The sequence below is a fragment of the Schistocerca piceifrons genome, chromosome 6, assembly GCF_021461385.2.
Source record: "Schistocerca piceifrons isolate TAMUIC-IGC-003096 chromosome 6, iqSchPice1.1, whole genome shotgun sequence".
NCBI classification, from domain to species: Eukaryota; Metazoa; Arthropoda; class Insecta; order Orthoptera; family Acrididae; genus Schistocerca; species Schistocerca piceifrons.
Genome location: NC_060143.1, coordinates 67,666,752 through 67,681,626, shown reverse-complemented (window position 1 = coordinate 67,681,626; position 14,875 = coordinate 67,666,752). Strand labels below are relative to the sequence as shown.

General features: G+C 38.6%; 1 protein-coding gene across 3 annotated transcripts in view; it reads left to right on the top strand.

The window, feature by feature from the left end:
- Nucleotides 1-14,875, top strand: part of LOC124802401 (rho GTPase-activating protein 17-like) — a 161,864-nt gene that overhangs the window by 27,464 nt on the left and 119,525 nt on the right. For all 3 annotated transcript variants that reach the window (XR_007017115.1, XM_047263154.1, XM_047263153.1), the window contains exons 3-4: nucleotides 5,045-5,186; nucleotides 9,757-9,827. Coding sequence is in view for 2 of the 3 variants with exons in the window: in XM_047263154.1 (XP_047119110.1) it covers nucleotides 5,045-5,186; nucleotides 9,757-9,827 (213 nt within the window). In the remaining variant the exon portion in view is untranslated. The remainder of the gene's footprint in view (nucleotides 1-5,044; nucleotides 5,187-9,756; nucleotides 9,828-14,875) is intronic.

Here is a 14,875-nt window from a genome sequence, read left to right as displayed (position 1 = left end):
TTGTTCGTGTTATGCATTAATGACATGGCAGGCAGTATTAATAATCACCTCAGACATTTAAAAAAAAAAATCCATGATAAAATACTGTCCGAAAACCTGCACCAACTATTCGGTGAGATTCTCATAAGATTTCAAAGTGGTACAAAGATTGGTAACTTGCTTTAATTATTCATAAACAGAAAGTTTTGCACTTATATCGCATGACTGCAATATCAGTGAGTCTCCGTTGGAGGCAGTCAGGTGAAATTTTGGGGACATGAAATTGAAGAAACACACAGTCAGTCCTAGGTAAAATAGGTAGCAGACTTCAGTTCATTGACAGGATAATGATCACAAAACACTCTTGTGGCCTACTCGGGAATATTGCTAATTTGTATGGGACCTATCCCAGATAGGACTAACAAGGAATATTGGGAATATTGAATGCGTGCAAAGAAGGTCACCACAAGTGCTACCAGGTTTGTTCGACCCTTGGAAGAGCTGAAAACCCTGAAGTGACAGATGCTTTAATACAGATGTCAACTATCCTGTGAAATCCAAGATACAAAGTTTCAAGAACCAGTAGTGACAAATAAGGAATCTGGGAATATACAATGGCTATTCAAAAGTAATTTCAATTTTCTTATAGTGTGCATATTAGTAGAGATAGTGGCACCAGTGTTGCAGTGGAATGCACCTTGAACGAATAGGCTGTGAGCAGCAGAGAATCAAGGTCCTTATTCCTCTCTGAGCCACATGCTTTTAAAATGTTGGCTGTAATCAAGTCCCAAAATTTGTGAAGTATGAAATATGTTCTGTACTTGAAAAAACTGTAAATCTGGTGAAGTCCATACAGTAGTTTAGGGGCCAAATGTAAGAGAATGGTGCTGTATGTTTGAAAACGGGCAAACCAATGTCCACGATGAAGAGAAAAGTGGTCAACCAAGTATTGTGAATGCAGACCTGATTCAGTCGATTGATGAAAGGCGTAGAGAAAATTGTAGATCCATCTTGGAGCTTTGTGTTCGTTTTCCACAGATTTTGGTTGTGAAATGTGAATGCAGAAACGAAACTGCAACCAATGCAGTGGGGCTGTACCTGGGTCACTGGGAAAAACCAACAAAGTGTCATCAATCACTTTTCCAGCAGGAAACTCGCGGAAACTGTTATGTGAGATAGAAAAGGAATTTTGCTAGTGGAATTCTTGGAGAGAACTGCCACAGCTAATGTTGGAAGATAATGTAACACACTAACGAACTTGAGAAGGACCATTCAAATCAAAACGTTATGGCATGTTGAACTCTGGTATAATTTTCCTGCCCCCCCCCCCCCCCCCCCCCCCCCTTTTCCCTGCAGCCCCTGCTACTGTGACCAAACTGCAAGAGTTCAGATGGAGGTATCGAATCATCCTCCTCACTGCCCTGATTTGACACCAAGTTATTATCACCTCTTCCTGCTCATGAAGAGGTGGCTTGTCTCAAAGTGCTTCGGCGATGATGAAAACCTGTGTCTTAGGTTGGCTTCAGTCACAGGCAGCAAAATTCTGTGGTTGTGCAATTTCAGAGGTAATCAGACAATACGACAAATGCCTCAGTGTGGCTGGAAACTGTGTGGAAATATAAAATAGTGTGTGTACTTTCACAGTATTGTACAACAAATCCTGTAACTTCATTCTGATTTAAAAAAAAAATAATCTGATGCAGTTACTTCATGAATAACCCTCATAGTACAACCAATATGTATCACTCCCATGAAGACAAAATTAGATTAATTACAGCATTTATGTAGACATTTAAGTAATAATTCTTCCTGCACTCCATACGCACACGAAACAGAAAGAATTTCTAACAAGTTGTACAGTGGGACATACCCTGTGGTGCCATGTACTGCCCAGTGGCTAGCAGAGTATGGATGTAGAATGGGCTGCTCCATCTCAAGTTTCATTGGCAAGCTGACTGGCACTCATGGGCACGTGAACCCTAGGGGCAGTGTTGGAACAGCCTTATGCAGATGTTGGATGCAGGCAACTGGTGATCTGTATGCAGAAAATCTTGAGTTGTTCCCTTTGTGTGGACTGCCTTTCATTCACTTTCTGCATTTACCTCATCTTGACAATTTGGTGCACTCACTCATTGTGTTGAAATAGTTATTAATTGTTTCATCAGTTATATGAAATCTTTGGTTTTGATGACAGACTGATCTATAGCATACCCTGAGTTGTGATTTACATTTAAAGGTGATGGCTGTATTTTCTCCGAGCAAAACAAGTAGTGTGTACAAGCTGGGATTCTGGGATTTTTTTTATATATATATATATATATATATATATATGAATTAATAGAGGGAAACATTCCACATGGGAAAAATATACCTTAAAACAAAGATGATGTGACTTACCAAACGAAAGCGCTGGCACGTCGATAGACACACAAACAAACACAAACATACACACAAAATCCAAGCTTTCGCAACAAACTGTTGGCTCATCAGGAAAGAGGGAAGGAGAGGGAAAGACGAAAGGATGTGGGTTTTAAGGGAGAGGGTAAGGAGTCATTCCAATCCCGGGAGCGGAAAGACTTACCTTAGGGGGAAAAAAGGACAGGTATACACTCGCACACACACTCATATCCATCCGCACATACACAGACACAAGCAGACAATGTGTACATAATCGACACATGAGTGGAATATTTCTTCTGAAAAGAAATAACGTGAGGTGATACACGTTTTAGTTCGTAGTAATACATTGGCAAAGGGACTGGATAGTTTGCTTAATCTAAAGGCAAAGACTGCTGTTGCAGTTAAATTTTATCTTATTACTCAACGCTTATATGCAGTACACAGATGTATTTCCCATGCCAACATTCCTGGCATCTGGATAGGTAGTGTGTGTAGTTTAAGTGAAGAAACAAAATTTCAGTCCTGTCAATTTTTAAAGCTGTATGCTGAAATATCAGAGATGTCTACTGCAACTGTAATTTCATAAGAGAGGTGCAAATTTTGCATTGTCATATATCAGTAAATGAAAAGCTAAGTAGGCATGAAAACATTACACTCACATGTGGAACTCTGAATATATCGAATATCTGTTCCTTAAAATCATATTCCTGAAGTGGCAAAATAAATCGCCAAGGATTTGTGTTAATAACCTGGGTGGCAAAAGAAAGCCCAATTATAATAGACAAGAATAAAATGTATGCTACAAATGGGAGTGATGATATAACCATCGAAGTATCATAGTTTCCGACAGCATTAGTAAGTTAGCATTGGTTGCTACAGGCCATCTTTCCATAGAGTCCATATAAAAACAAAACACAAAAACCAAGTACAACAAGTTGTCTTCCTAATAGGTTGATGACGAGACTTAATGCGGTGTGATAAACCTCGATTTTTTTTTTTATCGTAACACAAAAATCTGAACAGTAAATAACTGGTAAAATGCCTTCTAAATAATAGAATTATGAGCATCATAACGACAATGAACTGTATAGGACTGACAAGTATGGGGGGAGGGGGGGGGGGCGAGAGGGAGGGAGTGAGTGAGTGAGTGAGTTAACATGGTGAAGTTAGCAGTTACTGCTGAGGGAAGGAAGTTCGCACCCCCTCCCTCCTGGTTTTATTCTGAAATTGAAAACTTTGTCCGAAGAAAATTTGTGTAAAGGGTTAGTGATTTGTTGCTGAGAAAAAGGCTGGATGACAACAGAATTAATGATAGACTTGTAGTTACTGTTTGGATAGACTTGTAATTGCTGTTTGGAACCACAGAACTGGTGCACTGCACAATAAGATTGACATGCTAGTGTTGCATGCACTTAAAGGTACCTCACACCTGAAGTATAGGATTAAATTGCTGCATTTAGGATGAAACTAGTACTTATACGTGAAGGTATGACTTAAAAACTGCATGTTTTTGGTGGTATCTCAAAGAAGTCATTTAAAATCAGGCTAAACTAATTCAGATTGGCTTTTAGAAAGGGATCATGTACTAATTGTATCTGGCAAGACTAGAAAAGCTATCAGTCTGCCTTGTTGAGTGGATTCTCTATTCATGGTGCAAAATGCAGGTTGTTTTGAAGTCTTTGCATCAAACATCTTTGGTGTAACAGATCATGGCATGGTGAACAACTTTTGTTCGAGATGTTTGCTGATACTTCCCAGCAACTCTAGTTATCTTTTTATTGAATTCACGAGCCCTGAGATTTCACAGAACTAGCAGGATCTACTAACCAGGTGTGCCACTTCTGCATGTTACCTGTCCCAGTAAATTTTAAGAGTGATTTTCAACAGCAAAACTCTAAAAATGAGTGAGGAGAATGGTGTCTCAGAAGCCTGGCCTACCCCCTTTCATGTGTAGCAGATGATTGAATCATAGGCAACCCATATTACGTGCAGATCCCACAGAATGCTGAAGCTTTGCTGTGTATCAAGTGCATAACCAATTATGAAAGCCACCTAGTGTTGCTGGAAAATGTCAGCAAACATTTTATCTGTAACAAAAATTATTCCCTACAACATGATTTATCACCCCTAGACGTTACTGCAAGGACTTTGAAACACCCTGTATAACCTAACAATGTCGTCAGAGGATTCCAGAAGTTCTGCATGCCTAATGCTCTTCGTGGTATCAAGGACACTGTAATTTGGAAAAAATGATGAAAATACTGACGGTGATGCAACAGGTATGGATAATGATGTTAAACTGTGACATCATGAGTGTTGGTATTTCTGTGTAATTTATGTACATTACAATATAAAAAAAAGTGATAAAGAGTTATCTTATTGTGGACAGATTTTGTAAACAGGTAGTGTGACATAAATTTCTCTGCATCGAGTTCTGAATTGATGCTGCAGTTTGTATTTTGGCCAATAAGGTAGTACATATGAAGTTGGTATGTAATTATAGTCATATCACTATAATGGAAACAGTATTTCAGTGATATAAAGAGCATTTCTGTGCTGGGTAGGGTATTTTCTGCTTGCCTTACTTAGTACATATGCAGAAATACAAAAAGACTGTGGCAGATGATTTCTGGTACACACAATGTGCTGCATCATTCTGTTTCAGAGCTGGAAAAACAGAAGTGCTGTCAGACGATTTAATAGAAGCAGACCGAAGAGTAGACTACATACGAACAGCATGTCAGAATACAGGGAAGAAACTGACCAACTGTTTCCCCTATCAAGGACAAGAGATCGACAAAAGGGTCGTGAGTATAAAATGACATTTTTTCCTTCTTTAATATGAAACTATAAAATTTAACACTGTAGCAAACCCTATCAATAAAAATAATGGCTTTAGTTTTCCCTTTTAGAGTCCAATCCTTCTCTGTCCACTTGTGTTACCATATCCTCTTCTTCGTGCATTATACATACACACAAAATTTGTTCTCTATAAATTGAAATTATTGTTGTGTTCCCTTTGTTGTTACCTGTTTCTGGGTGTAGGTCATATATCTCCCACCGTGAGTCATTATGTCAGATATGGAGTAGCAATTCCTATTCAAACTTCTGTGAGTTTCTTGCTGTTTTATTCATATGTTTCTCAAAAATTAAACCACAAAGACTTGCATAGCTGCGTGCCCTTTTGAAGTTGTTCAACTCTTCGAAGCACATGACTCTAAATGTTACTTAAGCTGTAGCAGTTTGTAAGATTTAAGTGGATGATTTGCTTCTGTAAATGACATTACTTAGTAAATGACATTAATTTAGATCACTTAGATTTTTAATTTTACTTTAGAGTGTATCCTTCATTCATCAAATTCCAGAAATAAATAACTACAGTTACCTACATACCTGCAAGAGGATAGGCCATAATAAGGAAAATGATTGACCAAATTCCTATTCAGTACTGAAGTTTGAGATGAAATCATAAGCAAACTAAGGAGTGAAACATTAATAAATTGAGTGCTGGATCCCAAATCATTGATTAAATGAAATGCTGTATCATGTTTGCAAAGTTTTCTGGACTCCATGTCTGAATATTCCCCTGTATTGCACGGTCCTGGAAACTTCGAGCTTGTACTATAGTACTAGTTCTTTCATATCCAATCATAAAATCTAATTCTGAAATGAAATGTGATAAGACAAGTATCATGGTACAGACTCCAAGAATCGTGACAAAATAATTAAGAAGTGTATTAAAATAAGGTGGTCAGAAAACAGGGACTAACCTGCTACAAAAAGATTTCGGGCTTGCAGCCGGTCATCGTAAACTTCATTGCACGATATTTCAGTTGGACAACTGCCAGCCATCTTCAGGTGAGCCGAATGAGGACTGATGAAGACGTTCTCCAGTCCGTCTTATATAGTGCGCTGATAGTACTGCCGCACATGCGTTGCAGTCGTGGAAACAGAAGGACCACGCTGCCCAGCGGCAGTGCCGTCACTGGTGGAACTGCGAGACTCAGCTGCATTCGGTATTGTTGCTGGTCGCAGCTATCAAAGTCTTCTGGCATCTTAATCTCAAGCAAATTTCGAAAATGATGGGATTCCATGTGTTATTCAATTGGTAACCACTGTCACGGTTCATTAGATTTCCTGCAATGCGTATTTCAATGGATTCTTTGATAATGGAGTCCCAAAAAGTTGTTGCTGCGGCCAGAATCGAAGTTTTGTCATACTCCATTGAATGTCCGTTAGAAATACAATGTTCCGCAACTGCAGACTTACTGGGTTGCAGTAGGCAAGTGCAACATTGATGTTCCGTACAACGCTCTTCCACTGTATGCGTTGCCTGTCCTATATAGGCCATACCACATTGACACGGTATTTTGTAAATTCCCGCCTTCTGCAGTAACAAATCATCCTTCACTGATCCCAGCAAATCTGAAATCTTTGAAGGCAGACGAAAAACCACTTTCATGTGAAAATTATTAAGAATCCTCGCTATTTTTAAGGAGGTATTTCCAACAAAGAGAAGAAAAGCTAGGGACTTGGCTGCCGCGTTCTCCTCTTTATCCGCTTCCTGGTTCCTGGCTCCAGTTGAGAAGGCCCTGTTAATTAGCGGGGTTCAGTACCCTTTGTCTCTGAACACCGTCCTTAAATGTTGTGCAAGTTCCTTAGGCAAATTCTCTGCATCCGACACCATATGTGCCCTGTGCACAAGGGTTTTAAGTACACTCACGGTGTGGGATGGGTGATGGCAACTTGAAGAATGCAAGTAAAAATCAGTGTGAGTGGGCCTACGATAAACAGAATGTCCCACCGAGCCATCACTCTTTCGTTTAACCAAAACATCCGGGAATGAAAAACAACAATCTTTCTCTAGTTCCATAGTAAATTTAATATTCTCATGGATGGAGTTAAGATGATGGAAAAACACTATTAACTTTTCTTCTCTGTGGGGCCACACTATCAAAGTATCATCGACGTATCTCCAAAAAATAGTTGGTTTACAAACTGCTGATTCAAGTGCTCTCTCCTCAAAATCCTCCATAAAAAGGTTAGCCACCAGAGGAGACACTGTCAGACTGTTCAGAATATTCCTGGTTAAACATAAAATAAGTTGAAGAAAGAGCATGTCGAAGCAAAGCAATGATGTCCGATTCAAACTGTTGACCAATTAGAATCAAGGAAACCGCAAGAGGTACTTTTGTGAAAAGGGAAACTACCACAAAACTTACTAGAAGATCCGAACTACTTATGTGGAGAGCCCCCAGTCTGTCGATAAAATCAGCAGAGTCCCATATATGATGTGAACATTTGCCAACAGATGGTCTCATCAAAGAAGCTAGATGATTGGCTAAATAATATGTGGGTGCGTCAATATTACTCACTATAGTCCACAAAGGCAGACTTTCTTTATGCACTTTAGGAAGACCATACAGTCTCGATGGTACGCCGCCATGTGGTCTTAACAGCTTGATGGTCTCTGAAGCTAATGAGGAAGAGTTCAAAAGTGCACAAGTCTTTCGTTGCACATGTGCTGTTAGGTCTTGATCAATTCTCCTGTACATAGTATCACTAAGTAGACTATACATTTTCTCCAAATACAACCCACGAGGTAGATAAAGTGTAGAATTACCTTTATCAGCCTTCAGCACCACTATTTCCGGATCTTCTCGGAGGTTCCATAGTGCAGCCCTTTCTTCAGCAGGTATTGTACTGCGTTGGGGAGGAGCTTTCAGAACCCGACCAGTTTCCCTTCTTATTTCTTCAGCAGCATCCATAGGAAGGCGACATACAGGTTGTTCAACACGACTTACAAAACTTATAAGAGGTACTACACTTGGTCTAGGTGCAAAATTACGACCTTTGCCCAAAACTGACTACGTCACATTGTCTAAAATCTTCTCTGTGAAATTAACCACGCAATGTCATGCAGTTATTTCCTGTGGCGTCAGCTGTTGTGGTACTAAACAAACAAATTTCGACATCTGCTGGGAACTGGCAGCCTTATATGCCCAATCAAACTTGGCTGAAGTCACTCCATTCACCCAGTCCCATGATAAAGCATGATGCAGCTGAGTCTTGCAGTCCCATCAGCAAGGGCGCTGTCGCTGTGCGTTGTGGTCCTTTTGTCTCCGTGACTGCAACGCAGGCATGGCAGTACTATCAGCGCACTATATAAGACGGAGCGGAGAACGTCTTTGTCAGTCCTCGTTTGGCTCACCTGAAGATGGCTGGCAGTTGTCCAGCCGAAATATCGTGCAATGAAGTTTACGACAACTGGCTGCAAGCCCGAAATCTTTTTGAACAGTTGATTCGCCGAGAAAATTTCAAATTATACAGCGACTAACCTCTTTAATTTCTCTTGAAGTACTTTCCATTTGTTATTTTTAAACCCACCCTTGTCTTTAGAGTTAATGAAATATAACGTAGGCAGATAAAAAATTACTCAGTAAGCAATAATGTGAGAAAATACATACAAAAGTATGTGGAAATGAGTGAGCTTTCGGTGCCCCTGTTTTTTTTTTTTTTTTTTTGCAGAAGGGAAAGGAAGCAGTATGAAGAAAATGACTGATGTAGTTTTGGAAATGGGGGGAGTTGAGGGGAAAAGTTGTCCGGAATCCTGGTTCAGGGCAGAGTTGCTGTACAGGACGTGAAGGAAAGAGTGATTGATGGTGCCTGCACTAGATGAGATTTGAAAACCTGAGAACTTAAAGGTGGAAGGTAGGATAATAAGTCTTTCCTTCTCATCCTGTCTGGTAAGCCTCCCTTGATCTGGGGTTCTGGGCAACTTTTCTGTAGCTATTTCTATTTCCTAAACCTCAACAGTTCTTTTCTTCCATTTATCTTCCTTTCCGTTTTACATCCACATCTACATTTATACCTTGCAAACCACTGTGAAGTGCACAGCAGAGGGTGCATCCCATTGTAGCATTTATTAGGGTTTCTTCCCGTTACATTCACATACAGAGTGCGGGAAGTGTGATTGTTTGAATGCCTCTGTGCCTGCTGTAATTATTCTAATCTTATCCTCATGATCCCAACGTGAGTGATTTGTAGAGGGTGTCATCATTTACAGCTGGTTCTTGAAACTTCGTTAGTAGACTTTCTCAGAATAATTTACACCTGTCTTCAAGAGCCTGCCAGTTCAGTTTCTTGAAAAACTTTGTAACACTTTCCCATGTATCAAACCAAGCTTCTGCCAGAAGAAAGAATCACTGGCTCTCAAAGGTCCTATATTTCCACATCTATTACATGTCTTTTTTCCTGCTGCCACTTGGTGAGTAGAAGATGTATTTAGAGTATAGACAGCAGCTGTGGTTTTTACTCTGAAATATGTTTACTTTGGAAATTGACTAAAATATTGACCACTAATTTTCTTTGACGCAGAAAAAGATTCCAGAATACATCCTAGGAGCTGCGATGCAAGAAAGTGGGACAGGTGATAGTTGCCTTTTAGGGTGAGTTCCAGTTTTTGATATTATGTATTTCTTTTGTAAATTTATTCTTAACACAGCCATGAAAAATATTTTGCTGAATACAGGGCACTTTAAAAACAGGACTGTATCTTCTACAGACTAAAGATGGAAACTTTGAGTTAATTTTAACTTACCAGTCAAAATTAAAAGTTTATGTTGCCAATTGTTATAAAGTGGTGCTGGCTGGTTTATATGGTTGCCAGGAGGAGTCCCCCTGGTGCAACTGGTGCGCTCATTTGCACACCTGTTCATTGTTCAGTATGTTTTGATTCAAGATGGTGATAACACTGTCACAAAAAGTGTTTTGCACTCTTCATTTCATTAGGAGCAATTCAGGTACAGCTATTTGGTGTGATTTTTGTTGAGGGTGCAGCATTGAAGGGATGTACAGATCTTGCATTGCACCATTGACTTCAAATGTTGCCTCTCATGGTATGTGATTTGTTTGTGGGAGTTTGTGAAAGCTTCCATTTATGTGTTCCCTTTCAACAATTTTGGGTAAAGTGTGACTCTACATAGCAACTTATGCATAACTGTAGACATGCTCACAAATATATGAGATAAGATTGATTATCATCTCAATGTTCAGCATTCATGATGTGGAGAGTCCATTGAAGATTTATGAACCTAAATATAATAGTAAAAAGTACCCCAAGTTTGAATTTGCTTATATGATAAGATATATATACCTTTGTTAAAAGTCTGATGGGTCTTATGAAAATGAAAACTCTGTTGTACAATGTGTAAGTTAAAATCCACCCCAGATTTCTATCTTTATTCATGTAGAAGATATAGCCTTGTAAAATTGGATGAATCATATTGGAAAAACCTACATTATAAAGTGTAAGTAATTAAGGTCTCATTTTTTCGTATCTTGTCAGGATGTGAGGAAATAAGGAATATTGAATCCGTTTTAGGTCTACAACTTTGCTTCCACCTTTTTTTCTTGAAGTTAAAGGTTTTTTCATGAAAAACTGACAAAATGTATGATTCAAGACACTAGTGATAGCTGGCCACTACTTTCTCTCGTCTTTTGGCCAGCATACAAATCTCACGACTGAAGAACTGCGTGTCTTTTGAAGAGATTCTTGTATTGATCCAGTTTTGCACTTGTTCATATAATGGGAGACACTGGTCATCCAGGCTGTATGCCATTGACCAAAAAAGGTGGTTATTCAGAGGGAGCAGTGCCTGGAGAATATGGCAGAAGCACTTCCCATTTCATTGTTTCCAAGTATGTTATTGTTGGGTTTTGCGACCTGAGGTCAAGCATTGTCATGCTTCCAAATCACTTTTTCATGTCTATTGCTATATTATGGCCACTTTTCTTTCAGTACTTGACTCAAACGCATTAGTTGTTTTCGATAGTAATCTCCTCTTGATTGTTTCAGTGCTTGCTCAAACACATCAACTGCTTTTGGTAGTGATCTCCTCTTGTGTCAGTAGCTTCGAAAACCTTCAATCTTCCATCAGTATGCCAGTCTTATACATCAAAATCGCTGTTTTTGCAGTGTTGGAACCATTCTCTGCATGTTCTTTCACTAATAGGTGCCTCACCAAAGGTCTTATCGAGCACTGTATGAGCCTCAGCTGCAGATTTCTTCATGTTAAAGTAGAAAATTAAAATTTCCTGCAAATGATGAGAATTGAGCTTGTAAGTTGATGCATTCATTTGAGAATAACTTTATGATGCAACCACAAACTAACATTTTGATGGCGTTATGTTGACAGCTGTCCAAGTTTATTGTACGACACTTATGATCCACAGACTGCACCATCATTTGCTGCTACTGCCATGTGCTGCAAAAATGGCAGAAGCAAAGTTGTAGAACTGATGTCTTAATTTTTCTTAGTTAAAATGGGGTATTTTGTAAATTCTTTGGCAAGATAATGAAAGTCTTCACACAATGTTTGTATTGTTATTTTAAATAAAATATATTTCATTGTGATCAAAGAAAAAGAAGCGATCATCATAGGTACCTACAAACTTTGATAATAAGTGTTTGGTCCTGATTGCAGACTCTTAAGGCTCTTTTGTGCTGTTCAGGTTTTTATTTATTTATTCTCCTCCTTGCAAAATAAACTATATATACGAATCCTCTTATAGAGTGTGTGAAGCTAAAGTTAGTAAAGCATTTCATAATTATTTGTAGTCCCCCGTCTCCCTACCCCTACCCCACCACCACCACCTTCTCCTCCTCCTCCTCCTCCTATCTATCTCATTGGATGGTAATTCTTCATAGCAGGGAAAACAGAAAAATCTTCTCCATGAATGTTGCTGGAGAAAAGCTGTTTTCCTGAAAGGTGCATATCTCCTGCTCAGTATGTATTGGGTGGCAATCTTAGTTTATGTTTATGAAGACACTTCTTGATGATTAATTTCAATGTGTATCATGCATATGATAACATAGAGATATTAAGTCTGACAACTGATGATCTATATGACTTTTGATCTTTACAGTATGCTATAGTGAAGAAAGAGTTACAGCCAGCCACAATTTTTGAATCACATTTATTTCACCTTAATCAGTTTTGGGCCTAGGCCTGCTGTTGGATGGCAGTGGTGATTTTGTATGCGGATTTCATGTTTCTGTCTTGAAGGAAAGGCACTACATTACATAATAGGAGTTTGCTTCCTTGACATGTGATGATGCACTGAAACATGAACAAGACAAAAATGTGAAATTTGTACACAAGATCACTGCTGCTTTCTGATGACGGGTGTAGGCTCAAAATTTGATCCAATGAAGTAAACCACCCATTTAAAAATGTGACTGGTGATAAATCTTTCTTCAGTGAGTTTTTACCAGAACAGCAGTGGTGTTCTCAAACAATTGTGGGTAAAATGGTGTGTTTGTGGTCTCAGCTGGATGGTGCAGTTTTTTATATCTTTTGAGAAGTGTCTTAAGTCTGGCAACTTTGTAATGAAATCCTTAACTTGGTAAAAAAATAAATAACTAAGTACACAGGAGTGTGTAGCTGAAATGAAAATTTTCACATTTATGTCATGGAGTTACAATGCGTAACTGAAGTTCTTCAATTTTTGGGGCTCTTCTTGCAGAGACACGTTTCATTCTTTGTTAACTGAAAAGTTAAACGTAGCTTTCTTATTTTCATTGAAAAGCAACTTATGGAACTATATTGTAGCATAGTTGCTGTTTAAGAACTTTTCCCAAATTCGTCATTCGAAAAACACAGGGTTGTCTTATATTCACAGATAAAATTGTTGCTGCTGAGGTCAACATTTTTATGTTGTTTAGTAGATTATACAGGGGTTATCTTAACATTTGCAGATGAAGCTTGGCGTATCGAAGTCACGTGCAGATTTATTTTGGAGAATTTGGAGGTGCGTGTCTGGGTAAACAATACTCTTTGATAGACGGACTTGTGAGTTCTAATAACCAGAGGCGCCCAATGCAGTATATGCATTGCTAGAACGATCACGTGACAGCTGACTCGCACAGTGCCAGTGCCAGGTCTACGCGATAAACTATAAAGGAGTCACTACAACTGTCTATTGCCCTGCTTAAAATTTGGCAGATTTGTGAAACACAGGAGGAAATAGGATTAAATTCTATCAACTATTGTTGTTGTATTTGAACAGGTTTGCAATAAAATTTCTCTTACTGTACATGTACGGATACAGTACACAAACATTAATGTTCCTTTTTTAAGTAGAGGTAACATTCAAAAGCAAAAATGTCATCCTTAAAAATGCATTACTTGACTGAACCCAGATCAGTATTATATTTGATTATGAGAAACTCCAATAATGTACCAAGCAGTTCGAAAAAAGAGACATTTGGTCGCCGTTCACGTACTGATATAAGGTTATCTGGTTGAAATGGAAGTGTGTAACAAAAGAAATAAATCATACTAAACTGACTGTAATTGTTATTGCTAGAACAAATTACAGCAGTAAGACTTGTCGTGGAATAGTACAAACAGGCATCAGTAGATCGGGGGATGAGCAAAACTTCGACAATTGGACTGAATCATGACTGCGAAATTTTACTTATGTATTAATTGCTGTTGTTACATACGACCTGCACCATGTTTCACAGTTGCTTAAGCCCAGCACTATGGAAGGGTTGGAGGGGGACCAGTCACACCAGCTTCCTGAGAAATAGGACAAGTGCGAGGAGTAGAGTGGTGAGCTTGCAGCAAATTACATTATGTTGCCTATCTATACTGCTTGCTTTGGCTTTTCGTGAACGTCTGCCAAGTTTAAACTGCACCTTGCTTGAATCTGTTTGTAATCGGAATTGAATTGAATTTAAAATTGGACTAATACTCAAAAATAATGTTCATTTCTGCAGGAGACAGTGAAACTCTAGATAGGAGCCAGTGACATACTTAACTTGTTTCGTGCTGCGATGTTGTTGGCATTTGCCGTGCTGCGTGATGGGAATGAAGGGGGTGTGTCAGGTGCTGGTTTTACGTAGCCAATGAGAGAGCAGTGGGCAGATGATATGTTTGGAAGCAAGAGACATAGAGACATTTTAACATTCTCACATCAATGTGGAAGCGAAATCTGACATGTATTCAGAAAAAAAAGTTGTGTTTGCAGGTCCCACCATGACCACAACTTTGGAAATAATAGCATATTCAGAAGAAAGAGACAAATATTTGTGACAACTAAGATATAAATTTCACAGATATGCTATTAGGCTGATGATTAAAGTAATGATACCACAGACGACAGGGTTGGTAAGCAAAAAAGGTATAAAAGAAAACCATCCTCAAATTAATGTAAACCATTTCTTTTTCTTTATTTTATATCTCCTTGTATCATCAAATGTAGACAATCAATAAATGGTATAAGTTTAGATTATATATGAGATTAACATTTTAGGCAGATACCTTATGTCAATAAAACAGTTTGTAATTTTGATTAGTCAGACTATGTTAAAAATAAATTTTTCTCAAGGAGCTTCTTAATCAAAAGGAAAGGGGGGGGGGGGCGAAGGACTCTTATATTCAGGGTTACTTAGACCCAGATAAATATCATAATTTACTTCTGTTACTAT